At 38.8% G+C, this 25,844-nt stretch overlaps 1 protein-coding gene across 7 annotated transcripts in view; it reads right to left on the reverse strand.

Annotated features, from left to right (window-relative positions):
• LOC121312955 (polypeptide N-acetylgalactosaminyltransferase 1) overlaps positions 1–25,844 on the reverse strand; it is a 207,168-nt gene that overhangs the window by 57,437 nt on the left and 123,887 nt on the right. For all 7 annotated transcript variants that reach the window (XM_041244968.1, XM_041244966.1, XM_041244965.1 and 4 more), the window contains one exon: positions 8,558–8,724. In XM_041244968.1, coding sequence (XP_041100902.1) covers positions 8,558–8,724 — 167 coding nt within the window. The remainder of the gene's footprint in view (positions 1–8,557; positions 8,725–25,844) is intronic.

Consider the following 25,844-nt stretch of genomic DNA (forward strand, 5'->3'; position numbering starts at 1 on the left):
ACTCTCTTTACACTGAATGCATGATGATCGACAAGAGCGAGCAACAATTACAGAAAAGGTTGATTTCAGTGGGAACAGTCACATTACAGTTTTACAAAATGTGTTTCTGCCGATTATGCATTTCATTTTTAAACTTTGATTTATCTTACAAAGGCTTTTATTCATTAGAAGGCACAATACAAATCTAAGTTTTTTTTGTTCTTGCTGTGCACTGATAATGAGGAATTTGGTCCCCATAGTCAGTATCTCCATAGCCACTATTTGGCAGAAACCGAAGGACTGGCACAGAGTTATCTTCCTGGATCTAGCACTAAGTTTGTTGTTCCAGCGATAGTCTGGACAATGCAGTACATCAAAAGAAGACTTTTGCACTGCCAATGAACAGACACGTCGCCCATTACAATACACTAGACCGCTAGAGCGCAGACACAATGCTGACTTCATGTGCAGCTCTTGGGTTGTATTCCATGCGCTACGCCCCTTTTAAACAGGCACACTGATGAGGATGGTGATGAGAATGCAGATATCCCCCACACTGTTAGTGAGCACCACACACACCTCGACCAAAGCTTGGAGTTGAGCAGAATAAAGTGCTGTCTCAGGCTTTTGGAGAAAGTACATACTCATTTATATAAAACTGCTCAAGCATGAGAGCTGCAGTGTGTCAGTCACACATTTGCACTGGAGACTGAGCTCAGAGTAATTAACTGGCAATTGCACTTTCATGATGAGCCTGTCCATCATGAAAGTGCTTCCTAAAAAGCAAAAAGACTACGCATCTCAGTGTTAACACAAGATAGTACATGTTGCCTTAAACTAAGAGGCTTCAAAGTTCTTTGTTACCTTAAACTTTCAAAATAATTTTTCAATTGCACAAGGTGGATTTTGGGGAAGTGGGGTGGAGAAGCCTATTGGTATATTGATGAGGAGAATTTTTAATTTTTTTTTTTTTTAATGGAATAAGTTAGGAAGCTTAAAACTAGTGCTAACCAGGGTGTGTGAAGCCAGTTGACAAAGTATGCCTTTAACCCCAGGTCCGACGTTACAATTTTCCCTTTCCAGTCTTGTTCGACATCATCAAAAAGACATAAAAAGCACAGGTCTTTAGTTGTTTTTTATCTGGAATAAGCACAGAAAACCTTTCAATGGCCGAGTGAGACCAATAGCAGTTGAATGAAGTCTTATAAAAAAGGGCGTATCCAATAGACCCATGCACCACAGAGATAACACAGACATAAACAAAGGAGATAGCTGGTTCTGAATCCAGCGCTCAAAGAATATCACGGACACTTGCAGAGCTTTTTGAGATGTTATAGTAATAAAATAATGACTTGGATCCATTATTGAAGAGTTTGGTGATAAAACAAGTGATCAGGAGAGGATTTAAACAGTGTGTGACCTGAAGCGCCTGACAAGCGCTGAATAAATGGACAGCTAAGGGTTAAATTTAAGCCGATTATAGAAACACGAATTAGAAAATGGGCAGAATTACATTACATAAAACAACAGATGTATCCACTGCAGAGAGGGAGTAAAGCATTTTGGCAAGGTCTAAATCAGTGGTCTGCAATTACATTTGACAGCGGGCCAAATGACCCGCAGGAAGCCGCAAAATGGGCTACTTGCAACACCCCCCCACCCCCCATAAAAATTCACTCTAAAAATGTGTTGCAGCATGTCACATGCATGGCATAACAGCTCATCAATAAGAAAGCTGGTCAGGCTGGTTGAAAACAAACCAAAAAGGAAAAAATAAGTAACAATTGATAGAATGTCTTTGTAACCTCCAAATAAATATTCAGTCGTTTCAGGACACAATATGAGTTTCAAGACTTAATTTATGATTATGCAAACAAAGAATGCAAGGTATGTGACGGTTGACTAGAAAAAAATTTGGCATCAAACCTGCATGGTTTGAGGGACCACTATTTGGCCATTTGGAAGAAGCAGGAGCAGTGGCGTAGCCAAGATTTTGTTTTAGTGATGGATGGAAATTTTCTGATGATGTGTAATAACACTGGCATAACAATGATTTCGTACTGGGGGAGTGGAGGCGGGGAGTGGGGTGATGGTGAGAATGATCGGCAGGATTTTAGTCCGGGGAGGGTGGGATTGGTGAGGGTGTGTTGGTGATGGATTGGGATTTTTGCACATGGCTGCTATTTCATTTTTTAACCAACATAGTTGAATAACTCAATTGAGGAGGGGAGGGGGGGGGGGGGGGGGGGGGGTTTAAAACCACCCGCTTAGATATGCGTCTGGCCAGGAGACCCCCCATAGTGACTGTAATTAGGATAAGTTCCTGGTGGAGATGGGGAGGTGGAGGGATGTGAATGATTCAAACGCAAGAGAGGGTGAGTTACATGGGTATTTGTATATTTTGATTCGGAACAATTAGATGTATTAAACTGAATTTAGTAAAAAGAATATAGAATCTGGGTTGTATCTATTAAGAGACACATTAGTTTAGTTTAACATTCCAATATGTTGTAAGTGAAATGTAAATCAAAATGACTCTTAATGTAGTTACTGGGCTTATGACAGACTAGGAAGTTTGGTGAAGATTGGTGCAAAATTAAGGCAGTTATCATGTTCAACTGGTACAGTGTAAGAGACAGGACCAGTGTATAAGAGGACACAAAAAAATAAAAAATAAAAAATAAAGCTCCCTTTAAATTTAAAACCACTTTTGCTTCAACACCATAACAAACATATTATCGTACTCACAGAGCTTTACTTTAACAGATTACTTTACAAAATGTATGGGCCAAGCCTTCCTCCTGCAGGGAATCCCAGGCTTCGTCAGCCAGGGGAGCCAGGTGATCAGAGTCAAGCCGGACAAGTTCAGTGAAATGGTGGATCGCGAGACACTGGGGAAACTGAAGAGAGGGAGCCACAGCTATCCCAGGTACGTACAGTATCTACAATATAGTTTGCCCCTATTTGTTTCTCCACATCTTCTGACTTCTTATGCTAAAATGACTCTTAAAAAGTACAGTACATTTGAAACCTCACAACTTCCATCCACCAATCAGGAATCTCCATTGCATGGCACTACCACATTATAGATGACCACAGAAGATTAATGTAGAATATCTAACTTAAAAAAAATATTGAAAAGGTATAGTCGCAGACAAAAGTATTTGGGCAGTTAAAAAAAAAAAATGTTATATTGAAAAATATAAATTAAAAGTTGAGATTCACTTTATAATAAAACAAATTATTACATAACATGGATAAAATGAAAAATAACATGCACAAGTTAATTTTATACTTTGACAAAAGTATTTGGCCAATCAAAATATTTTGTATGAAACCCATTTGTCACTAATTATTGACAATTCTCATGATTGAAACCCAACACCTGATGATAATTATAGAATAAATAAATACATAATCATCAAGTGTTGAAAAATAAATTGTAAATTTGTGATTAAAAAAAATAACAAAAATGGTTGAACCTAAAGAGAACAGCAACAATCTCAAAATGGCAGTGATACAACTAAACGAAAAAGTTAATCATGCCCAGTCTTAAACATGGTGGAGGTTGTGTGATGGTATAGATTTTTTTCTTCCTCAGGAACTGGAGACCTTTTTATTGTAGAAGGACCAAGGAATGCTGCAAAGTGTCAAGAAATTTTGCACTCTCGTTTGTTACCCAGTGCTAGAACGCTTATTGGACAGAAGTTTGTATTACAGCAGGATAATGACCCTAAGCATTCTACAAAGTCTACAAAGAAATTAAAAAAAAAAAAAGGAAGACTACAGTTATGGACTGGCCATCTCAGTCCCCAGACTTGCATCCATCGAGATGTTGTGGATTGACTTGAAGTCTTAAAAATACTAATAAGGGTGCCCAAATACTTTAATTAGTGTTTGCATCTTATTTTTCATTTTAAGCATGTTATGTAATAATGTGTTTTTTTAATTTTATTATACAGCTGAATCTCTACATTAATTTATATCTTTCAATAGAACAATTGGAAATTATAGAAATCACTTTTTGTGATCTCTCTTTTTTTTTTTTTTTTTTTTTTTTTAACTGCCCAAATGTTTTTGTTTGTGACTGTATGCGCATATATATATATATATATATATATATATATATATATATATATATATATATATATATATATATATATATATATATATATATATATATATGGGTACTCTAGGAGGGCTATAGTGGAAAGCATTGGGAAGACTGTTGTTACCGACAGGGGGTTATAATGCCCGAAGCCGCAGGCTAGAGGTGACAATAGTCTTCCCAAGGGGCATTTAATTGATCTGCAATACATATTTAATTCATGAATCAGTCAAGAAAATAAGTGAGGCACGGTTGGGTAGTAAATATGACTTTATATATTCTGTTTTAAACATAGCTGATATTGCATAATATATAAATAAGATAAATAAAATAAAATGTTTTTTAAGTTCAAACTGCATAGTTATCAAAGTTTTTTCTTTGGTATACAGCTCTGTCTGGCTTGCTGGCTGCTGCAGATCCCCGCCGTTATATTTGTTGACATTGTCGTGTTGAATTTATTCGAATTTCAGACAGTCAGAAAACAGTGACGGTGACATCTTTCTTTTCTAGTATGTTTTGTAATTCATTTTCTGTTAAGTCACAGAATTGTAGTTCAGCAGTTTTTTCACATTTAGCCATTTCTCTTGTTGTGAGGAATGGAAATGAAGGGCATTCCTTTTAAAAGGGGCAGGACCTACAGTGATATGAACCAATCACGTGTCAGAGGAAGACTATTGCCCAATGGTGTATCATAATATATATAGATCAATATTGGATAAGCCTCCACCCCCCCTGAGTTAATACTTGGTGGAAGCACCTTTGGCAGCAATTACAGCTGTGAGTCTGTTGGGATAGGTCTCTACCAACTTTGCACACCTGGATTTGGCAATATTTAACCATTCTTCTTTACAAAACTGTTCAAGCTCTGTCAAGTTCCTTGGGGAGCGTTGATGGACAGAAAGATTCAAGTCATGCCACAAATTGTTGATTGGATTTAGGTCGGGGCTCTGACTGGGCCACTCAAGGACATTTACCTTTTGTTCCTTAGCCACTCCAGTGTAGCTTTGGCTGTGTGCTTTGGGTCGTTGTCATGCTGAAAGGTGAACTTCTGTCACAGTTTCAGCTTTCTTGCAGAGGGCAGCAGGTTTTCCTCAAGGACTTCTCTGTACTTTGCTGCATTCATTTTCCCTTCTATCCTGACAAGTGTCCCAGTAAATGTATGAAACTCTGAGGTACTGACACAACAAAATAAAGGGAGGTGGGCACTTACCCAACCAAGCTTTTTCAGTTTTTATTTTAAATAAATTTTCTACAAATTTCTAGAATATTTTTTTCACTTGGAAGTTGTAGATGCGTAGATAATTGAAAAAACAAAACAAAAAAAACTACTGTAATGCATTTTAATTCCAGGCTATAAGGCAAGAAAAGGTGGACATTTTGAAAGTGGGTGTAGGCTTTCTACAGGCACTATATATAGAGTGGCACATATATATATATATAAATAAAGGTGGCAGGGGGAGGGTCAGATTCCTCCCTGCCTAAAAACATGTGAAAATGCACACTTTGTTTAATTGAATTGCTTTTGTTTAATTTGTTTGTTTAATTGTATTATTTGTGTTAACTGTTTTATTGTTAATTATCCCTTGCACCTGGCTATCATTGTAGATTAGAGCCAGGTGCAGGGTATTTAAGGAAAGCAGCCAGTTTGCTCAGGGCTGTTGCTGCTATGGAGTGAAGAGCTCGGCTGAAAGACGTTAAGGTCTGTTGGAAACCTACGTTTGGTTTTATAAACAAGCGTATTAGTGTTTTGCTTTGGTGTTATGTCAGGTAAACAACTGTTCTGCGTGTTAGTCAGGGACCTGCATACATTTAGTTAGTGCTAATGAGACCTAGATGTTTGTTTGTTGATTTATATTTTGAATAAAAGTGCACGAAAGCATATTAAAAATCAAGTTTTTATTTTTGGGTCACATTCTTTAAGAGCCACGAACCTGAATAACGGCCAATCTGTTCTATATACACACACACACACACACACACACACACACACAATATATATATATATATATATATATAAACATACTCTTGCATTGTTACCCTGCTTTAAACACACCAGGTAGGTGTCTGAGTAATATGCACGTAACCACCGGGGCGCCGGCACCCTGAAAATCAACAAACGTCAAGAGTTAAATAAATATTTGCATGGGTACACTATAACGGGTCATTTTTGTAAAAATATATTATCTCGCAAGAGAGTCAGGAACGTAGCCCCAATTTAAAATATTGTTCCTATGGGAAAATGTCCTTCAACTTACGACGCGACTTGTGTCATATATATATATATATATATATATATATATATATATATATATATATATATATATATATATATATAATCTCAGTACTTGGAAAGCCTGCGGCTTCTGGTATTACAGCCCCTTGTAGGTAACAATAGTCTTCTGTTAGGTCGATAATTTTCCACTATAGCCCTCCTCTCCAGTCAATATTTACTAGATATAGATATAGTAACGACAGGCATGGTCTGGTCGCAAATGAGAAATATGTGGGTCCTTGCATACTACAGTAGATAACACCAGGGTACTGCAAAGTGCTGGATTGAGCATCAGAAGACTGCTTGTACCAAGAGACAATGCAGGAGTTCTAGTTAATAGGACCTACAACAATGGCTGTCGCCATTTAAACTACAAGGACAAGAAGCACTAGGGGTTATAATTAAAGGTAAACCAGCACAACTGCAGGTCATTAACAGGTGTTAGTTTGTTAGTGGCTGGATAACAATAAAAGGAAACCGATTCCTTTGTTCTGGGTCTGTCTAGGTGAGGCTCATGGTGTTGACGATCAAACTTGGAGGGTGAAGGCGAGTAAGAGGTGGTAGTTGGAAAGTGTAGTAGAGTATTGGTAAAACAGTTTAAAACTTGCAAGTAGCTTAGCTGCCCTGTGGGTGAGATAGGGAAAACTGATTACTGTGAGGTAAGCATTCCTAAAGGAGGTAGGCGTTATTTTGTTTGTTTGTTTGTGTGGTACTATTTTCATTGTGAAAAAGATCACGATAAAACCTGTGAAAAATCATAATCTTAACAGAAGTACAAGTACCAACCTGTTTTCAAACCTATATCATTGGTTCTGTGTAAACCAGTAGAAAGTTCCCGACAGGATGAGCCAACACGACCGAGCAGGTACGTGGCTGTCACAATAATGACAGAGAATGCATGCATGTCTCTACTGGGTATAACGCACTAGCCGATGCAAGGGAATCGCCTCGCAAAATATTAAACAAACTGCCACCAGTTTAACACAACAATAATGTTTTTCTACAATACCTACTTCGTGGAAACGATCAGCCGATCCTGTAAAATTGCATCGTAAAGCTTAACACACTGCCCGATGCATCTAAAAAAATCACATTGCTATTGATCGCATCGGGGCAGTGTGTCCAGGGCTTAATATCAACTAAGTGTACTGTACACTTATATGTACTATGTATCAATATCCCTATAGTACTAACAGACCAAGTCAAGTAGACCATCATTTGTAGGCCAAAAAAAACCTTTTTGTGTGTGAAGTTATAGCTGTGCAATACTGTTGCAGTATATGTTACATGAGACTGCACTGGAAGACGGGCACTGTACAGAATAAAGGCATGGATTTTCTACATTCCCTTTCTGTTAAAAATGCCTCTTCACTTAAATCTCAGTTTATGGGACACACAATATGATTAAATAATAATGTAATAAAAAGAAAATATGAAACCAGTGCAATTACAGAAAGTGAGATGGCATGGCACCATTTGTTGACCTTACTAAACTAGTCATGCCTTAAAGGATAATTACCTGATTGGATGAGACAATCAGTGACATCTATAATTATAAATCACAGTTCGGATTTGTCAAAATTATAGCAGATCTTACAGCATCTTGTGTATAAATGTCATCTCATTATTAGAACATACGCCCTGGTACAAAGTTTTTTTTTCTAAATTTATTTAAGAGTAGCTCATGAGTACAAGCTTTGCTTCTTGTGATTTATGTTTATACTTTGTGTGTAGGGCGTCTCGCATGAACAGAAATCATTTGGCACATTTAGAGCACCATAAGATGACATCTCTTAAAATTAAAGGAACTTTGGCCTGTGGAGTTGTTTGGAAAGAAGGGAAGCACCTTGTCAACAGCAAAGCACATAATTACAAGGTAATAGCCCCACAGTGATGCATATTAAGGCAATTAATCCTTCAACTGCACCCAATCCCCCTTGCAGTGAAAAGGCTAGTCTGGAAGCTGGGGGCCTGACTGCTGACTTCTATATTCACAGCATGGCACAAAGGAGGCTTTAGTTAGGCTGTTTTTGTTACCGAATATTACATTTTTATTTTAAAAGGATATAATTAACACATGACCCCACCCCCCCGAGAAACTCTGTGTTTCCTTTGTTTGAGCTACAAAGTGACAGTATCCTCGCCGAGTGTGCCAGATGCTTCCCCTGCCTCTCTCTCTCTCTCTCTCTCTGTCTTACCCCTCTCGCTGGCGTCGTCCACCAGAACCACTTCCTCCAGCAGGTGGCGTGGTGAGCGGTTAATGACGCTCCGCACCGTGCGCAGCAGCGTACTCCACGCCTCATTGTGAAACACGATCACCACGCTTGTGCGAGGCAGGTCGTCCTGGTACAGCTTGTTCTTACACCTGAAACCAAACAGGAAAAAGCACATTAAAAAAACACGTCTTTTGCAAAAATGCTTTGGGTATTTGCCTTCATCGGTGTCAGCTGTACTAAAAGTCTCTATATAGTTAATATTTGATACCTTTTTCCAATGCTCATACAGTAACTCTGTTAGGGACTACAAGTTATCAGCTTGACAGACTAATAATGAGACAATCGTTCACACTCAGATATTATCTTTGAAGCAGACTTTCTGAATGTTGGCAGGGGCAATGCAGGAAATTTCAACAGCTCAGTAAACTACTGAGAGATGCAACTGGACTTAGCAAACCAAGGCATGATAGACAGACAGAGCAATTTAATACATCATGCATACAAAAAAATCACAAGACATTGTAAATATCTTTTTTCGATAATCACGTAAGCAGAAAAAAGAGACTAAACAATAAACTGGCTGTTTGGTTTTCAATCAGTTTGCAAGACGACTATATTAAACAACAATACACAAGGCACACTGAGGAAAGCCCACGGCTCAGTGCAGGTACAGTCAACTTCTTACAAAACTGTTCACACATATATAGCCAAACAATTCATTACAGTGATAAGGACCCGAGCAGTTGGATTGAAACAACTGCAATCAGTAGTTTGGAATCATTTGATCACAATTACCAACTGTGAATTAACTTGAATTATTGAATTGCTAAATACCGAAGTACTGAACTCTAATAGCTATTTCCAATTCTGGATTTGCAGCTATGAGGGAGCACTTATGTTACCAACATTCTTGCTCTCTGCACTACAGATACTCTGCCTGCCAAGGACAGTGAAGTTGGAAAATGATTGATGATCATGAACCCCCAGCAGATCACCTTTGTGCTTGAGGATTAATGAAAACGCTCCAAAATCAGTTTCCAAGGTGTAGACAGAACCCATCTGAAGTCAGTCTGAAGAACATTAATTTCGGTGATTAATTAAGCATGACCCATAATTGATTGTCTGTCTAACAAGATGACTCACTACTGTATTAAAATGAGCTAAACTATCTGGAGTGTACTTGACTGGATAGACATCAATAATATACTCTGTGGATTGAGGTTTAAGGCCAAGGCTGATTTTAACTAATAACTCGTTTTGCATGTCATGAAAATAGAATCATGTATTTCGGTACTGTATCCACAGCCATTAGTTATACAGACAACAGCATGTGACTGCACTGTGCCATGCAGAAGACGATAAGACGAAGACGATTTAACTGATAAAAATCAATAAAACACAAAAAAAAAAAAAAAAAAAAAAATGAAAATCGGTACATAGCCAATAAACACCACAGGGGTCGCTGGTGCGCGGTGAGCCCGAGGACACCCTGGTTGGCCTAGCCCTCACTCCCCCTGAGCAGCGCTCGGCTAATTGAGCGGCGCCCCCTGGGAGCTTCCGTCCTCGATTGGCAAAGGAATAGCCTGGACTCAAACCGCCGACGTCCAGGCTATAGGGCGCATTCTGCACACCACGCAGAGCGCCTTTACTGGGTGTGCCACTCGGGAGCCCCATCAGGGAGTATTTAAATTTATGGAATTTAAAACTCAATTAAAAATTGCATCAATGTAAAAAAATGGCTAGAAACACAGAAACCTCAGAAGAATATGGTCATGACTATAAGGATTTAATTGTGGAAGACAGCAAAGAAAAGAAGGTACAATTGAAGTGTGCAAGTACTGTCAAGTTCATACACATATTATGACGAGCTGTCAATACAAATCATTCCTCCTTCATTCCTTCCCTCTCTTTGTTCTTTTGTCATGTGGATAGCTGATTTTATAAGAAAAATGAATAACTACAGTATCTGAGGGCTCCTCTGCTAGAATGGAGTATCCCATTTCATTCACGCTCATGGAGAGATTTTTTTTTCTTTTTTTCTTTTAGCAAAACCTTAACAAGTATTCTAGTAAGATACCGTTGTAATTACAGATTTAGAGTGTTCAATATCATGTAATGGAGGTTTATAAGTGTTACACTGCTACCTCATCGTATTACAGTGACTTCACAGCTATCTGCCATAATCAGGATCTGCTGTACAAAAAGTTCAGTTTTTACTGTAACATATGATGCCTGTTTCTGCTGCTAATACAGCAATTCTGTTAGCAATCATTTATTAGCCCTGATTGCTTGAGAGACTAATAATGAGACACTCATTCACGCTCTGTTATCTGATGCAGACTCCCTGAATGCTGACATGGGTGATGCAGGAAATCTCAGTTCAATCAGCATTTACTCTGTGCATACCAGACTACAATACACATTTTATTAATATAACAAAAACCTTTATTGGGTTTATGTTAGGACTGGAATTGGCCAATCCTAAGAAGTAACTATTTGTAACAGTAAAGTAGTTATGTGATTTTCAAAGTAATAATAAATTGTTACAACTTTGTTCAAGTAACTTGTAACGATTACGGATTGCTTTTTAAAAGTAACTTCAAACACTGGATACAGCCATCTGGAATGTCTTTGTATTCGATATGTTCTATCAGATAGGTTGCATCAGATGGATATGACATCACATTAAAATGAGCTATACTTAAATTTTTATTTATACTACGACAAACTATAAACAATAAAACATATACATGTAGTATCGGATACTATTCTATGCTAATACACCGTTAGAAACTAACAACATTGTGGTACTAGCCTGAAGGACTAGTACCTTTTGAAACTTACTAGTCCTTATGTGACGTTCCTGAGTCGGAATAAACAACAGCTGTTGGGGTCCCTAAAATATTAGGCTTAAATGCTAATTTCCTAAAAAATGAACACTTGTCATTTTTTTTTTTTGTTCTCATCGTAAAAAAAAAAGCACATACAATAAAAATGAATGCTCATTCCCAGATACACCGGTTTTCCCCACATGTAATCCTTTTGCCTCATCCAGGTCACGCATCCATTCAAAATCAGAATACGCTTGTGCATGCTTTGCAAGGACGTGAGCTGTTCTAAAAAACACCTAGCTTTAAAATCACAGAGATGTTTATGATGTGTAGTAATTGTTATGCTTTTGATGTGCCTTGCTTGGCAGTCTTTGCCTTAATCAATAGACTCTCTTAAAAGGTAGTCGACCCAGTCACAAATGTGACTTTTCTGGCTTTTGTCATGATCGCAGGCACAGAGCTTGATCCTTGTCTGCAATCATGCGCTTGCTTACTTTAGCTCTGCTGCAACTTTGAAATTGCACTAAATGTTTCCTTGCTGGAAAGGTGGGTTTGGAGTAGTGCTGACAATACTGGAACAGTTGTTCTTAGCTTTCTGCCCATGAGAAGTTCTCCTGGGCTGTACCCATTTGCCAGTGGTTTGGATCGTTAAGCCAATAGTGCTTGATAAGGATCATTTGCTTTTGAGAGCAGTTGTTTTACCATTTGTACTGCCCTTTCAGCCTCTCCTTTCACCTGTGGGTGTCATGGGTTAATGGTACGACGTTGGAAGCCCTATGCTTTTGCAAAGTTGCTAAAGATGGAGCTGCTGTATTGTGGTCTGTTGCCTGACACAACTGTCTCAAAACTCCATGCCGTGTGAACACTTTCAGGTGCTCCGCAATGGCTGCTGAAGATGTCAATGACAGCTTGTCGATCTCCACGTAGTAGGAGTAGTAATCCACAATAAGGAGGTATTGATGTCCCTTAAGTTCAAAAAGATCAGTGGCAACCTTCTGCCATGGGTAATCTTGTAGGGGTTCTACTGGGTTTTTCCTGATTTTAGCTGCACATCTGTCAACCACAGCTGCTAACTGTGTGCTAAGACCTGGCCACCAGACTGTTTGTTTGGCCCTCTGCCTGCACTTCACTTCACATTGCCCTGGTGTCCTTGATGGAGTTGGCCATCCAAGACAGTAGCGTGTGTCGCTCAAGCCACAAGGGTTTCAGTTCATCTGGTATTTTAATATGTGGCAGCCATCTGTGTTGACAAAATCTCGTGACTTGTTTGCAGGTGGGATCATCTTCCAGCAACTTCTCACGGACCTGGTCCAGCCTGCTTTGTGAAGCTGGACAGTTTGAACTGATGTAAGCAAGACAGATGTTGGTTTCTTCCATGAGATTTGAATCACTATTGATGTTGTCATTTTGGCAAGGCAGTCTAGACAGTGCATCTGGCACTGAGAATTCCTTTCCTGGTATATGCAATGTCATAACAATACTTCATGAGACGCACTCTTGGTGGTGGGTCATCTAAGCTTCTGGTGCCCAGCAAACTTACAAGCGGCTTGTGATCTGTCTCGAGCAGGAACTTTGCCCTGTGAGGTAGCAACTACATTGCTTGCATGCCCACACAAGTGCTACAGTTTAGTTCTCTATTTGTGCGTAACATTGCTCAGTAGGCGTTAGTGTTGGTGAGCCATACGTGACTGGTTTCCACAGCATCGTGATTTTTCATGAGGATGGCCACTAGCCCAAAGGATGAGGCATTGGCTTTGCCAGAATCCTGAGTTTGTATCCAACTTTGTGGAGACTGCTGCACCTCTTAGCATGCCAAGTGTGTGGTCTAAAGAAGGCAGAATTAATTTCTCTCTGCGCACTGAGATCAGAACAAATGCACACTGTATTGTCTGGTTTAGGAACAGTACCTATTCCTGCACAAGTCTGTTGGTCCATCTACTCTGGTGATGACTCCAAGCTTCTCCATTCTAGACAGCTCTTGCTTTACTTGTTCTATTAAAGGAACTGGAATTCCCCTTGGCACAGTTCAAGAGAATGGTACAGCGTCTGGTTTTAGTTGTATGTAGCAGTCATCTGCAAGCTCTCCCAAGCTATTGAACATAACAGAAAATCTGTCGAGCAATCAGCTTTTTCAGAGTTTTTCACTTGTTCTTCCTAATATGGGTGTGAAGAGATTACACACAATGTAGATCTTCTTTTACTGTTTTTCTTTGCTTAGTGATTGGAACGATGAAAATTCCTCGCACATTTAAAGCATTTCTTCCTGGTCCCATCAGTACTTTGCCTGTGTGTCTTACTGGGATGTTCTGCTTCTTTGCAAGTGCATTCTACATGTGCGGGAACGTCTGCCCGTGTCCATTTTAAATAGCACCTTCTCTTGATCAAGCAGAACTGTTTTCCAGCCTTTTGGCATCAAGCGCTCCTAGAAAGACGTGATCATCTTTGAAGCTCGATTGTTCTTCTACTTGCTGTAGAACTGTTTCTGAACGGCATACACTCTGCCTATCCTGTTGAAAGCATTACATGTTGCATTTTTAGCAGGATAAAAATCTTTAAAGTGAAACTGTGATTCACCTTGAGCACTTTTGTAGTCTCTGAAGTGGCTTTTGTTGCCTGTGCTGAGAGGTTTGTTTGGTCCTGACAGTTTTGCTGGGATGTATTTCTTTCTGTGCAGTGTGTAGCTTCAGTGCATCTTGCTCCACTTGTCTGATCTCAGCCTGCCACTTCTGCACAGTTTCTCTTTGTCTGGCCATTGTTTTCTAAAGTGAGCACGCTACCTAGCTGCATGCATTCAGCTAGTTTGGTGTCCTGGATTCCAATAATTCTAGCTCGGATTAGCTCTTCCCTGAGATCTCCATAACTGAAGTGTTTAGCCAGAGCATACAAGCCTGTAATGAAATCATTCACAGATTCGCCTGGTTCCTGTTTCCCTCTCATATATGTTATTTCTTTTCCCTGTACTCTTAATTTATCTATGACTGTGTTGTACTGAATACGCTGAGCTTCAGTCAACCCAAAATCCACAAAAAAATGTCATCCGCTTTGTCCCACATGCAGTAAATCAGCGTGGTTACTTGATGCACTTCAGAGGATTGAGATAGGCTGCTTGCCATCCTGAATTTTTCAAAGTGTCTAAACCATTTAACAAATTCTTCTGGTCTTGTAAAAACAAAAGCATCAGATGGTTTTACCTGATATGTTGTCAGAGGTGCAGGAGATTTGTGGTCTGACTGTGGTGAAAAATACAAACACTGTAGGTTCTATCAGTAGCTTTTAAAGTGTTCCTTTTTCTTTTCCCCAAAAAACTCTTGACAGAGCACCAGGTGCAAGTTGTTAAGTCCTTTCCCGTTGCACAGCAACATGAGGTACCAGCTCTAATTTCAGCAGCTCAGTCCTTCCCTGCGCCAAGGCCTTTTAATTGAAATGCGTTGGCTTAGATTTATAATGATGTCTTTGTTTCATACCAAAACATCTTTTTTTTTCCCTTACTTTGCCCTGGACGTTCTCCAAGTGCTCTGTTGCCATTTGTTTGTTCTTTGAAGGCTGGTTACGCTGACCTAGCTTTTGTTAGCATGGAGAAAGAAAGACACTGCCACTCCATGCTCTGTGTAACTCCCAGTACCTTTATTTTCTTGATGCAGCTTACCTAACCTGGCGTGGCTACATAAGTGGTATAATCTACCACTACACTTCACACTTACTTTAAAAGATGCAATTAATTTTATTCATTTTATTATAAACTAAATCTATGTTTTTAGACATCAAAACAGTATAAAAATGTCAAAACACAAAATAGCCCACGTGAATGGCCATTTCCTCACAGTATGTGTCTTTAAAAACGGACTATATTAAATTGTTTCTCTAATATTTTACACTAAATTTTGTAATACAAATACATTAGTAATAAGACCTAGTTACATTTATATAGTTTCATAATTTTATAATTGAAAAATGAAACGTAAATGTGAGGAAATACTGTTTTGATGTCTAAAACTGTATCAAAAGTTCAGTTAAACCACGGCAATGAATAAATAACGTAAGTAAATCACACAGACAAAATTCATGAGAAGTTGATGCATTCACATATATCAAAATACAAAATTCGTCATGACAAGGAGAGATGAAGGGAGGTTTCAGTTCTGAGTGACTGTTTTGAAAGGATTATGAATGTTTGTTCACCACTGCTACACCCTATTAAAAAATGTACTTTTGCAGCATTTTTTAAACACATGCCTGTGAAGAACACTTGAATATATTATATATATATATATATATATTATATCATATTATATATATATCTATATATATATATTATATATTATTTTGTGTATAAACGCTTTTTTTTTTAAGCACTTGCCCACAGGACTACGGAAACACAGACATCATCAGTTTTAATTTGTCGCGAGCATTAGTTTCTAACCTGGCTAAGATATACTGGCTGACATCCACTCCACAAGTGGCTCATACACTATGTTTGTGAAAGCAGATCAAAAAATGATAACTGCTGTTGCTGTGAAATTCAAGTTAGTTAATCTCCTCACTAGGGTATTTCTGATTTGCCATGGTTATAACCATGTGTGTTTCATGGTGTGTGTACATTTTAAATATTAAATTAAATTTATCATGCTTGACTCTACTTTTTTTATCGATGTTTTACTACACTTTGCAGTTAATTAAGTTTCTATTAGACTGGCAACATTTTAAGGCAGTCTCAAAACCACAAACGCTGCTTAATTACATAACAATTATTTTAAGAATGATAGGAGGCAATTCGGCCCATCAGTGCTCATCCAGTTCCTAGTAGTTAGTAAAAACTTTGTGAATTTGGCTCTTAAAGGATCCCAGTGATTCAGCACAAACAACATAGCTAGGAAACCCATTTAATACCCCTTACCATTCTCTGTGTATACCCTCTTTTACTAATAAAATTGAAGCTAGCAATGAACCATAACAAAACAAAAGACCACAACAACCCACTAATGTATCTTTTGGCAGTAGTCAGAATGTGTGCTGTGCAGTGTCTCTGGCCATGCTATGGGTCCTGAGCTGACCACAGGCTGCAGTTTCCTGCCAGCTTCCTGTTAGTTTCCTGTTTACCGAAGTCAACCAGCAGTGGTTGTGGAGTGTTGCTATTTCCGCGTGGCAGCTAAATCCAGGGCAATCTGTCATCACACTCAAAACAAATCTTCCAGGACACAATTACTCCACCGAATTCACACAACATCTGACCGACAGCAAACATTGTAGGGCAGAGGCCAATTGATTAGACAGTGAGGAGGAACACACTGAAAAAATAATTGTACTGTAGCTGTTATTTATTTTATCGATTTCTAAACCAGAATAAACACTTGGGAACTATGTCACAGGGCAAGGTTCTTTACATTCCAGTAATGTACCATTTAAGGTAACCAAGCTCCTCATGATCCACTCACACTAGCAATACTGCTGTAGAGTTACAGTACAGTAAACAGCCAAAGACCCCCCCCCCCCCCCCCCCCAAACACACACGATTCCCATTTTTAATTAACTTTATACCCCAAAGCACTGCAGAGATTGTAGGCTTGCAAAAGACATCAGTAATTTGTGATTATTTTTTCAATGTGCTGAACTTGTAGCTTTAAAATTGAGCCAGAGAATTCCTGATAAAAAAGCTGTAATGAAATTAAAAACACTGTATAAAAGGTCTGAGTACTTAAAAAAGAGAAGTTTTCAAATTAGAAAAGGTTGAGTGATCAAACAACGTCACCAATCTTGCTTATCAATGCTGGGATATATTTAAATTATTCAGATGCACTCAAAAAGGGCTTCAGATGACTTTGTTAACAATAATCTGAAACTGAAAACAATCCTGCAGATCAGTAGCAGTGTGGTCTGAGCAACCCTGCCTCCGCAAACAGGAAACATAGAGGAAATATTAGAGCGCGTTCAATTTTTCTGAGCTGCTTTGTTCCAGCTGTAACGAAAATAGTGTTCTTCCCATGCTGCGCTCTCATTGTATCACTCTTACACAAACGAACGGGTCAGAACAGTTGCAGCTCCTTGCCAGGCATTATGTACAGTGCTGTGAAAAAGTATTTGCCACCTGTCTGATTTTCTGCTTTTTTGCATATTTTTGGCGGGGCCAACGTTGGCCAAAAAGTTCCACTTTTGACTCATCTGTCCATAGAACATTGTTCCAGAACTCTTGAGAATCATCCAGGTGCTTTTTTGTAAACCTGAGACGAGCATTAATGTTCTTCTTAGTGAGCCGTGGTTTCCGCTTTGCTACTCTGCAATTAATCCCATTTTTGCCCAGTGTCTTTCTGATTGTGGAGTCATGAACACTGACCTTAGCCAAGGCGAGAGAGGCCTGCAGATCCCTGGATGTTGTTCTAGATTTCTTTGTGTCTTCCTGGACGATTTTATGCCTTGCTCTTGGAGAGTTTTTGCAGAACGGCCACTCTTGGGAAGATTCACTATTGTCCCAAACTTTCTCCATTTGGACATTATAGAAATGGCTTTGTAACCCTTTCCAGACTGATACACATCAACAACTTTTTTTACAGAGGTCTTCAGGAATTTATTTTGATCGTGGCATGATGTGCCTCTAGACCAGGGGTTCTCAAACTCAGTCCTGGGGACCCCCTGTGGCTGCTGGTTTTCATTCCAACCGAGCTCTCAATTACTTAACTTGAAGTTACTTATTAAATGTTATAGCCAACTTGAAGTATAAAACCGTTCAAGAGCTGAAAACAAGTAAAAAGGTCTAATTAAGCAAATTAGCAGTTCAATTAAGAGGTCAAGTTAAGTAATTGAGAGCTCGGTTGAAATGAAAACCAGCAGACACAGGGGGTCCCCAGGATCGAATTTGAAAAGCCCTGCTCCAGAACCTGTGTGCTGACAATTACACTCTGATGGTAAGGGCCAAATTTAGTCAGATTTATATTGGGCGGGGCTGGCCCAAATAAGGCCTGATTGTTAACCAAAGTATTCAAACAGCTGACCCTAACTATCCTTTTAATTGGGCTGAGTTAATTAGGGGGGGGGGGGGGGGGGGGGGCAATAACTTTTTCACACCTGAAGGTTGCAAGTCTGATTACCTTACACACCAAACAAATGAAAGAAGCACCAAACTTTGGTGTCATTTTTTCTCTCAGACGCCCTCATTACAACACACAAAAAGATGTGACCAAATTCAATGTGAAAAATGTGCAAAATACTTTCACGGCACTGTAGTTTCCAAGTTCCGCAGACACAACATAACAAAAAATAAATAAAATAAAAATTCAGCCCACAACACACAGCATTGTTGAGTGGAAACTAGCATGTCTTGTCTAGTGTTTCTTCGATTTGGGCCACTACAACATGTCTGTATGTCACAATACATTGCCTCTATCTGCAAACTAACTCCACTCTAGATTAGGTTTGGGCAGCACAGTGGCACCCATCTGAATGATGAATGAAAACAACAAAAATATAAATAGGTTTTGTATCATAGTGATCTTAATTGGTAGCCATAAGACAAGTGAAATTATTTTAAAGCGAGTGTCCAAAGTAAATAAAAAACCTCCACAATCATTACTGCAGCGGATAGTTTGAAAGAATTTGGAAGCCAGACTCTACATGCTGATGGTAGCAAACTGTTTTGTACAAGCTGTAATGTTTCATTGGAACACACACGGTGGGCAGCTGTTCAGCGTCACTTAGACTCGGAAAGCCATTGAAGCAGAAAGAGGGCTGGGGATAGCCCATTGCTGGGAAATGAAAAGGTAAAAAAACTAAAAAAATTTCATTTCTTTTTAAGACGACGACACAGAGCTTTGAGGCCCGTCATTTAACTACAATGCTACCTGTGGATGCATTTGCAAGTGCTAACATACTGTTGGAAAAACTTGATCACCCAAAGCTACACAAATTCATTCAAAGGAATGTACAAAATGCTGGTTGCTTACCAAGTGCAAATAAGCTACGACAGGACAACCTTCCAAAGGTTTTTGCTACACATTTTGAGGCAATGAAGTCTCTAATTAACTTATGTCGGCCTTGTGCAATTACTTTTGATGAGCAAGAAAACTATGTACTGCATGTTCTGTTTGATTTTATTTCTGACAGACGGGAAAGCTAACAACAGTGCTCGCCAACTGCGTTTACTTGGATGCTGTTAACTACACTACAGTTTCTCAATCGATAATTAAAAACTGTTTCAAAATACGGTGCAGACTTGGACAATCTGTTCTCCAAGGTCTAATGCCAAATGCTGTCCATATTAGATGTAATACTGTGACAGACAGCGAATGAATCCTACTCAACAATCTTCCTTCCGACATTGTAGGACATTGTATAACCAGAGCAGAGTGCCCTGTAATGGATGGTTTGGCAGTTCATTCCAGGGAAGCCGGCCATCCAGGGAAGGGGGCGGGGCCACAATACCAGAAGTCAGCACCTTAATGCGGTAAACGATCTGTCAGTTACGGACTGGAGGAGACGTGATTGGCCATGCCACCGAAAGAGGAAGAGAGGGAGGCAATTTAGGAAAAGTGGTCCCAGTGAGCTGTTCCTTTGATGTGGTTACAAGATTTGACCAAAAAGGAAAGGACGTAGTTATCGATGCAGAAAAAAATGGCTCAAAAAAGTTTCAACAACCTGCAGCATGGTTCCTAAAGCTCTGCGTATTTTTGACCCTGCACACATGCACCTGTTGATGGTGGATTTAACATCACTTAATGCAATTCCTGGCTGCGTAGGCTGGCGATTCCTGCTTACAAAAACATCACAAAAGGAGCGGACTGTACTTTGCCTGTGCTACCGTTTTATAACACGGCGAAAGGTAGAATCCCACACCTCGCAAGGCAAGACCGCCGCTGTCTGACAATTCCAACAAACTTCGTGGATGCAGAGACAGCTGTGTCTAAACACGGACAGGTGTTTTCAGTGCAGAGACAGGGAAAGAAGAAAGACACAGCTGCAGGATGCTCCATGCTCACATTCAATCACTGACTTCAGTAAGTGACCTGTTAATGCTCAGCTTTTCACAATAGTTACTGTCAGACAATTAATAACATTTGAAACCATAACTTTTTTTTTTCCCCAGCTGCTTTTATTAATTCACATGTTTATATTTTGTTGTTTTTAAATAAACTTTCACGCTTTGTTACTAGGACTGTGAAATTTACAAAAATAGACCATGAATTTGGTGGGGCCCTATCTATAAACAACCTCGTAGAACGCAGTATCGCAGTGGAAGGAAGAGGAAAGTATTATTTGCTGCCAGACCGTGCTGAGCTGAGAAAAACAGGCACACTGCCTGATAAATGGAAGACAATCTGCAATCATGTAGAGGAGGCCCCTGAAAATATTGTGTGTGGTTGGGTTTCCAGAACCCTGTAAATTGCATGGTATTTACCACTCCAATACAGTGTCTACTCATCCTTACATCCTTGTGCTGAAATCATTCACACATCTTTTTTTCCCCCCCTCTGCAGCAGTACAAAGAGGCCAAGTGACTTCATAGTCAGCCTGTATGAAGACTCTGATTAGGTTTCAAGACTCTATAGAAACAAGCAGAGCTGCAGTATTACGCAGCTCGGTTCCCAAAAGACACAAAGTGACAATGTAAATGAAGGAATCAACATGTAAAGATGAACGGACAAGCTAGCTGGAACATCTCTCCCGTTGTTCTGCATTCAGCCTTCTCTTCCAGTGGTAACAGATTCACGGTTTTGTCTCTCTGGAAATCTGATAGACATTGATGCATTTATATTGGGGTTTTGTGTGGGTGGACAGGAAGAGATTTTAATAAATCAAGATTCTCTTTTGTTACCAAGTGTATATATTGAGAGAGCGCACCTAAAGGGAATTGTGTTGTTTTTCTTTCCGCAGACAGCAATTCTTTTCAAGCAGGAGACCTGCAAAAAGTTCATATCTTATACTCCATTTTAGCAGCCTCCTCTAAGATAATGAGATCACTAATAACCCCTCTGTGGTATTAGTGTAGAGGCTGAAACAGGACTTCTTACAATAACTTTTAAGTGAACATTATAGATTTTTTTTTTTTATTTATTTATTTATTTTTAAATCGTCAATCTCAAAAGTCACATTATGCTTTGACCTTTCAACCTTGGTGGCTCCACCAGTGGAGTTACAAAGTCACAGAATCATATCACTACTTGGAATGAGGAAAAGAAGGATGGGGTGTGAACTGTCAACCATGCACTCTGCAAGTGAGTATCAACCACCATGGAAGAGAGCCGGGCTTGTGTGATTTTGTGGATATACAGCTTTTAACCTCATCTTACCAGTGGGAGACAGAATCCCCAACGGCAATGTCAATTCCTTTTTAAAATCAATTCCCAATTCCAGTTCTCATTCTCGTTTTATCAATTCCAATTCCTTCAAAGGAATCGGTATTCATTAAAATGGAATGGGGATTGATTTTAAAAAAGGAATTGGAAATGGAACTGCAATTGAAAACAGGGGATTGATCTCAATCCTGCCCATTACAAGCACCTTTTTTAAGATAATAAAGTTTTATTTTTTTATGTAATGGAGAAAGGTGTCAGGTTTAAGGTACTACCCAAAAACACTCATCTCAACTACAGTGCAGGAATGTTGTCTTTTTCAATGTCATTTAAACATGACACATACTTAGACTCTGAATAAGCGCAAGTTAGTTCTGTTCAACTATCAGATGTTCTGTTCTGTGCATATTATTTTTACTCGTAAGTGTACGTTATAAAAGTCTGTGTAATACACTTTCATATGCTGTGTTTTCTACAGTTTGAGACAATTTTTTTAAATTTGTGTATGACCTTTATCTTTACAAGGTATAGCTCTGCTGTGACCAAACGTTATTCTAATTAGAATGTTAACCATGGTTTTATTGAACGTTGAATATGATAAAAGGGGTTTTGCTAAATGAGACATTTCTCAATGGCATAAAAAGGCTCTTTTTTTTTTTTTTTTTTTTTTTTTTTTAAAGCATAAAGGTCGATTTAACCCATTAACTGCTTGAGCTGAAAAATAAAGATTGTAAATTCATTCTAAAACAAACGTTGATATTAATCGTCAATTTAGCAACAAATAAATCGAACAGTAGCAAGCCTAGTTCTATACAATAGATATGTATTTCATATTTGTATGTTTACTTGACACTAAAAAGTACCAGTAAGTAAGCTAGCGATGTTATAAATAGTTTCCGTTAGGCGCACCCTGGAATATATGTACATTGGCTTATATTTCCAACAATGCATACAGTATTTGCAATAATATCACTTATTTAAAAGCTGTTTAGCTTGATTTTTTATGGCAATATAATATTGAACATTTTATTCTTATATAATATATATATATATAATATCTATATATATATATATTATATATATATATATATATATATATATATATATATATATATATATATATATATATATATAATAATCTATATATATAGATAAGATAACATATAGAAAGAAATTAATTTTAATTTAATTAATTAAAATCTGAAATGTCTAAACACACATATCCGATCAATATATTTCATTGTCTAATTCGAGTATTTTCCAACTTTGCTAATAAAATTTATTGAAAATGTAATAAAAGTATTATATTTTTAACATTCTAATATTTTCCGCAAGTGAAAGGTCCAGACAATTATGATACTCGTTATAGTTGTAATTTCGATACAGTGGCTTGTAAAAGTATTGACCCCCCTTGGCATTTTTCCTGTTTTGTTGCCTTACAACCTGGAATTAAAATGGATTTTTATTTGGATTTCATGTAATGGGCATACACAAAATAGTCCAAATTGGTGAAGTGAAATGAAAAAAATAACTTGTTTAAAAAAATTCTAAAAAACAAATAACGGAAAAGTGGTGCGTGCATATGTATTCACCCCCTTTGCTATTAAGCCTCTAAATAAGATCTGGTGCAACCAATTACCTTCAGAAGTCACATAATTAGTTAAATAAAGTCCACCTGTGTGCAATCTAAGTGTCACATGATCTGTCACATGATCTCAGTATATATACACCTGTTCTGAAAGGCCCCAGAGTCTGCAACACCACTAAGCAAGGGGCACCACCAAGCAAGCGGCACCATGAAGACCAAGGAGCTCTCCAAACAGGTCTGGGACAAAGTTGTGGAGAAGTACAGATCAAGGTTGGGTTATAAAAAAATATCCGAAACTTTGAACATCCCACGGAGCACCATTAAAGCCATTATTAAAAAATGGAAAGAATATGGCACCACAACAAACCTGGCAAGAGAGGGCCGCCCACCAAAACTCATGGACCAGGCAAGGAGGGCATTAATCAGAGAGGCAACAAAGAGACCAAAGATAACCCTGAAGGAGCTGCAAAGCTCCACAGCGGAGATTGGAGTATCTGTCCATAGGACCACTTTAAGCCGTACACTCCACAGAGCTGGGCTTTACGGAAGAGTGGCCAGAAAAAAGCCATTGCTTAAAGAAAAAAATAAGCAAACACGTTTGGTGTTCGCCAAAAGGCATGTGGGAGACTCCCCAAACATATGGAAGAAGGTACTCTGGTCAGATGAGACTAAAATTTAGCTTTTTGGTCATCAAGGAAAAAGCTATGTCTGGCACAAACCCAACACCTCTCATCACCCCGAGAACACCATCCCCACAGTGAAGCATGGTGGTGGCAGCATCATGCTGTGGGGATGTTTTTCATCGGCAGGGACTGGGAAACTGGTCAGAATTGAAGGAATGATGGATGGCGCTAAAACAGGGAAATTCTTGAGGGAAACCTGTTTCAGTCTTCCACAGATTTGAGACTGGGACGGAGGTTCACCTTCCAGCAGGACAATGACCCTAAGCATACTGCTAAAGCAACACTCGAGTGGTTTAAGGGGAAACATTTAAATGTCTTGGAATGGCCTAGTCAAAGCCCAGACCTCAATCCAATTGAGAATCTGTGGTATGACTTAAAGATTGCTGTACACCAGCGGAACCCATCCAACTTGAAGGAGCTGGAGCAGTTTTTCCTTGAAGAATGGGCAAAAATCCCAGTGGCTAGATGTGCCAAGCTTATAGATACATACCCCAAGAGACTTGCAGCTGTAATTGCTGCAAAAGGGGGCTCTACAAAGTATTGACTCGGGGGGGGGGGGGGGGGGTGAATACTTAATGCACGCTCAAGTTTTCTGTTTTTTTGTCTTATTTCTTGTTTGTTTTACAATAAAAAATATTTTGCATCTTCAAAGTGGTAGTCATGTTGTGTAAATCAAATGATACAAACCCCCAAAAAATCCATTTTAATTCCAGGTTGTAAGGCAACAAAATAGGAAAAATGCCAAGGGGGGTCAATACTTTTGCAAGCCACTGTATAACACATTTTAGTGTCCGAGAAGTGAAGATAGTGTTACATCGAGTCTAGAAGAGTTACAAGTGCTCCCATAACAGCATCAATACGGCAGCTAATCTGCAAATTGTTCCAGGCATAGGCCTCTTTAGTATAGCCCAAAAGTACTCAATTGTGTGACTGCTCCTTGTGAAACATAAGCCATTTGCACAGAAATAAGTCTCTATTTGGGGGGTGACTTGAATTCAAGGTTGGCCGAATAACCAATGAGTCCCCCCCAAAGTGGGATATCCACTTCCATTCCACAAGCGCACAAGGAGTATCCTGTATTTATAACAGGCACACAATGAAAAGTTTACATTTACAAATTGTCCCTTAGATCAAACTCTGCATCTACTTAATACACCACTGGAATTTAGAACATTGCAATTTGCCCAGTGATGCGGTTATTGGATTCCAATGAATGCAAGGTAATATTCACTCAGGGTCAATGAAGAAGAAAGTTGTACTAAACCTCTCTCAATGACTAGACTTTCTAAACTACTGCTGCAAGGGTCTACCCACTGCAGAAAGTAACTATGTAGTCCGTGTTGTTTTAGTATGACCCTGGACCCAGAGTTAAATACATTATCATTTTCCATGAAAACAGGTTGGCAACCTTTTAAGGGCAGGGTTTAATACACATATTGATATTTCTGCTTTGTACTTCCCGGAATGGAAATTTCAGATGCGCTTATTTTCTACCCAGGCTGCCGAAAATAATAATCTGCTTTGCTTGTAAGGTCTCCATTGTATTGTTCTATAGCGAGACTGGCTATGGTTCGTTAATCCTCAGGGAAGTGTTGGTGTGTAACTCAAGGCAAGCTGATTCACATGTGACAGGATTTACATACGTGTGAATTAATGAGACACTGTCCAACCAGAGGTCCTGAATCATAAGTCGTCTTGACAAGTGACATAACTCTCATACAGGTTGTCCCCTAACAGCACTGCCCAACTTGACAGATAATTATAATTCATTCAGTACATTATACAACTAGCCCTTTAGCCCAGAAAAAAAGCTTAAACATTGGCAAAATTATGAAAACAAATGGCATTTGATTGTGTGCCTACATTGATTTATTCTGTTTGCTGCAAAAT

This window comes from Polyodon spathula, chromosome 3, assembly GCF_017654505.1.
Source record: "Polyodon spathula isolate WHYD16114869_AA chromosome 3, ASM1765450v1, whole genome shotgun sequence".
Lineage (NCBI taxonomy): Eukaryota > Metazoa > Chordata > Actinopteri > Acipenseriformes > Polyodontidae > Polyodon > Polyodon spathula.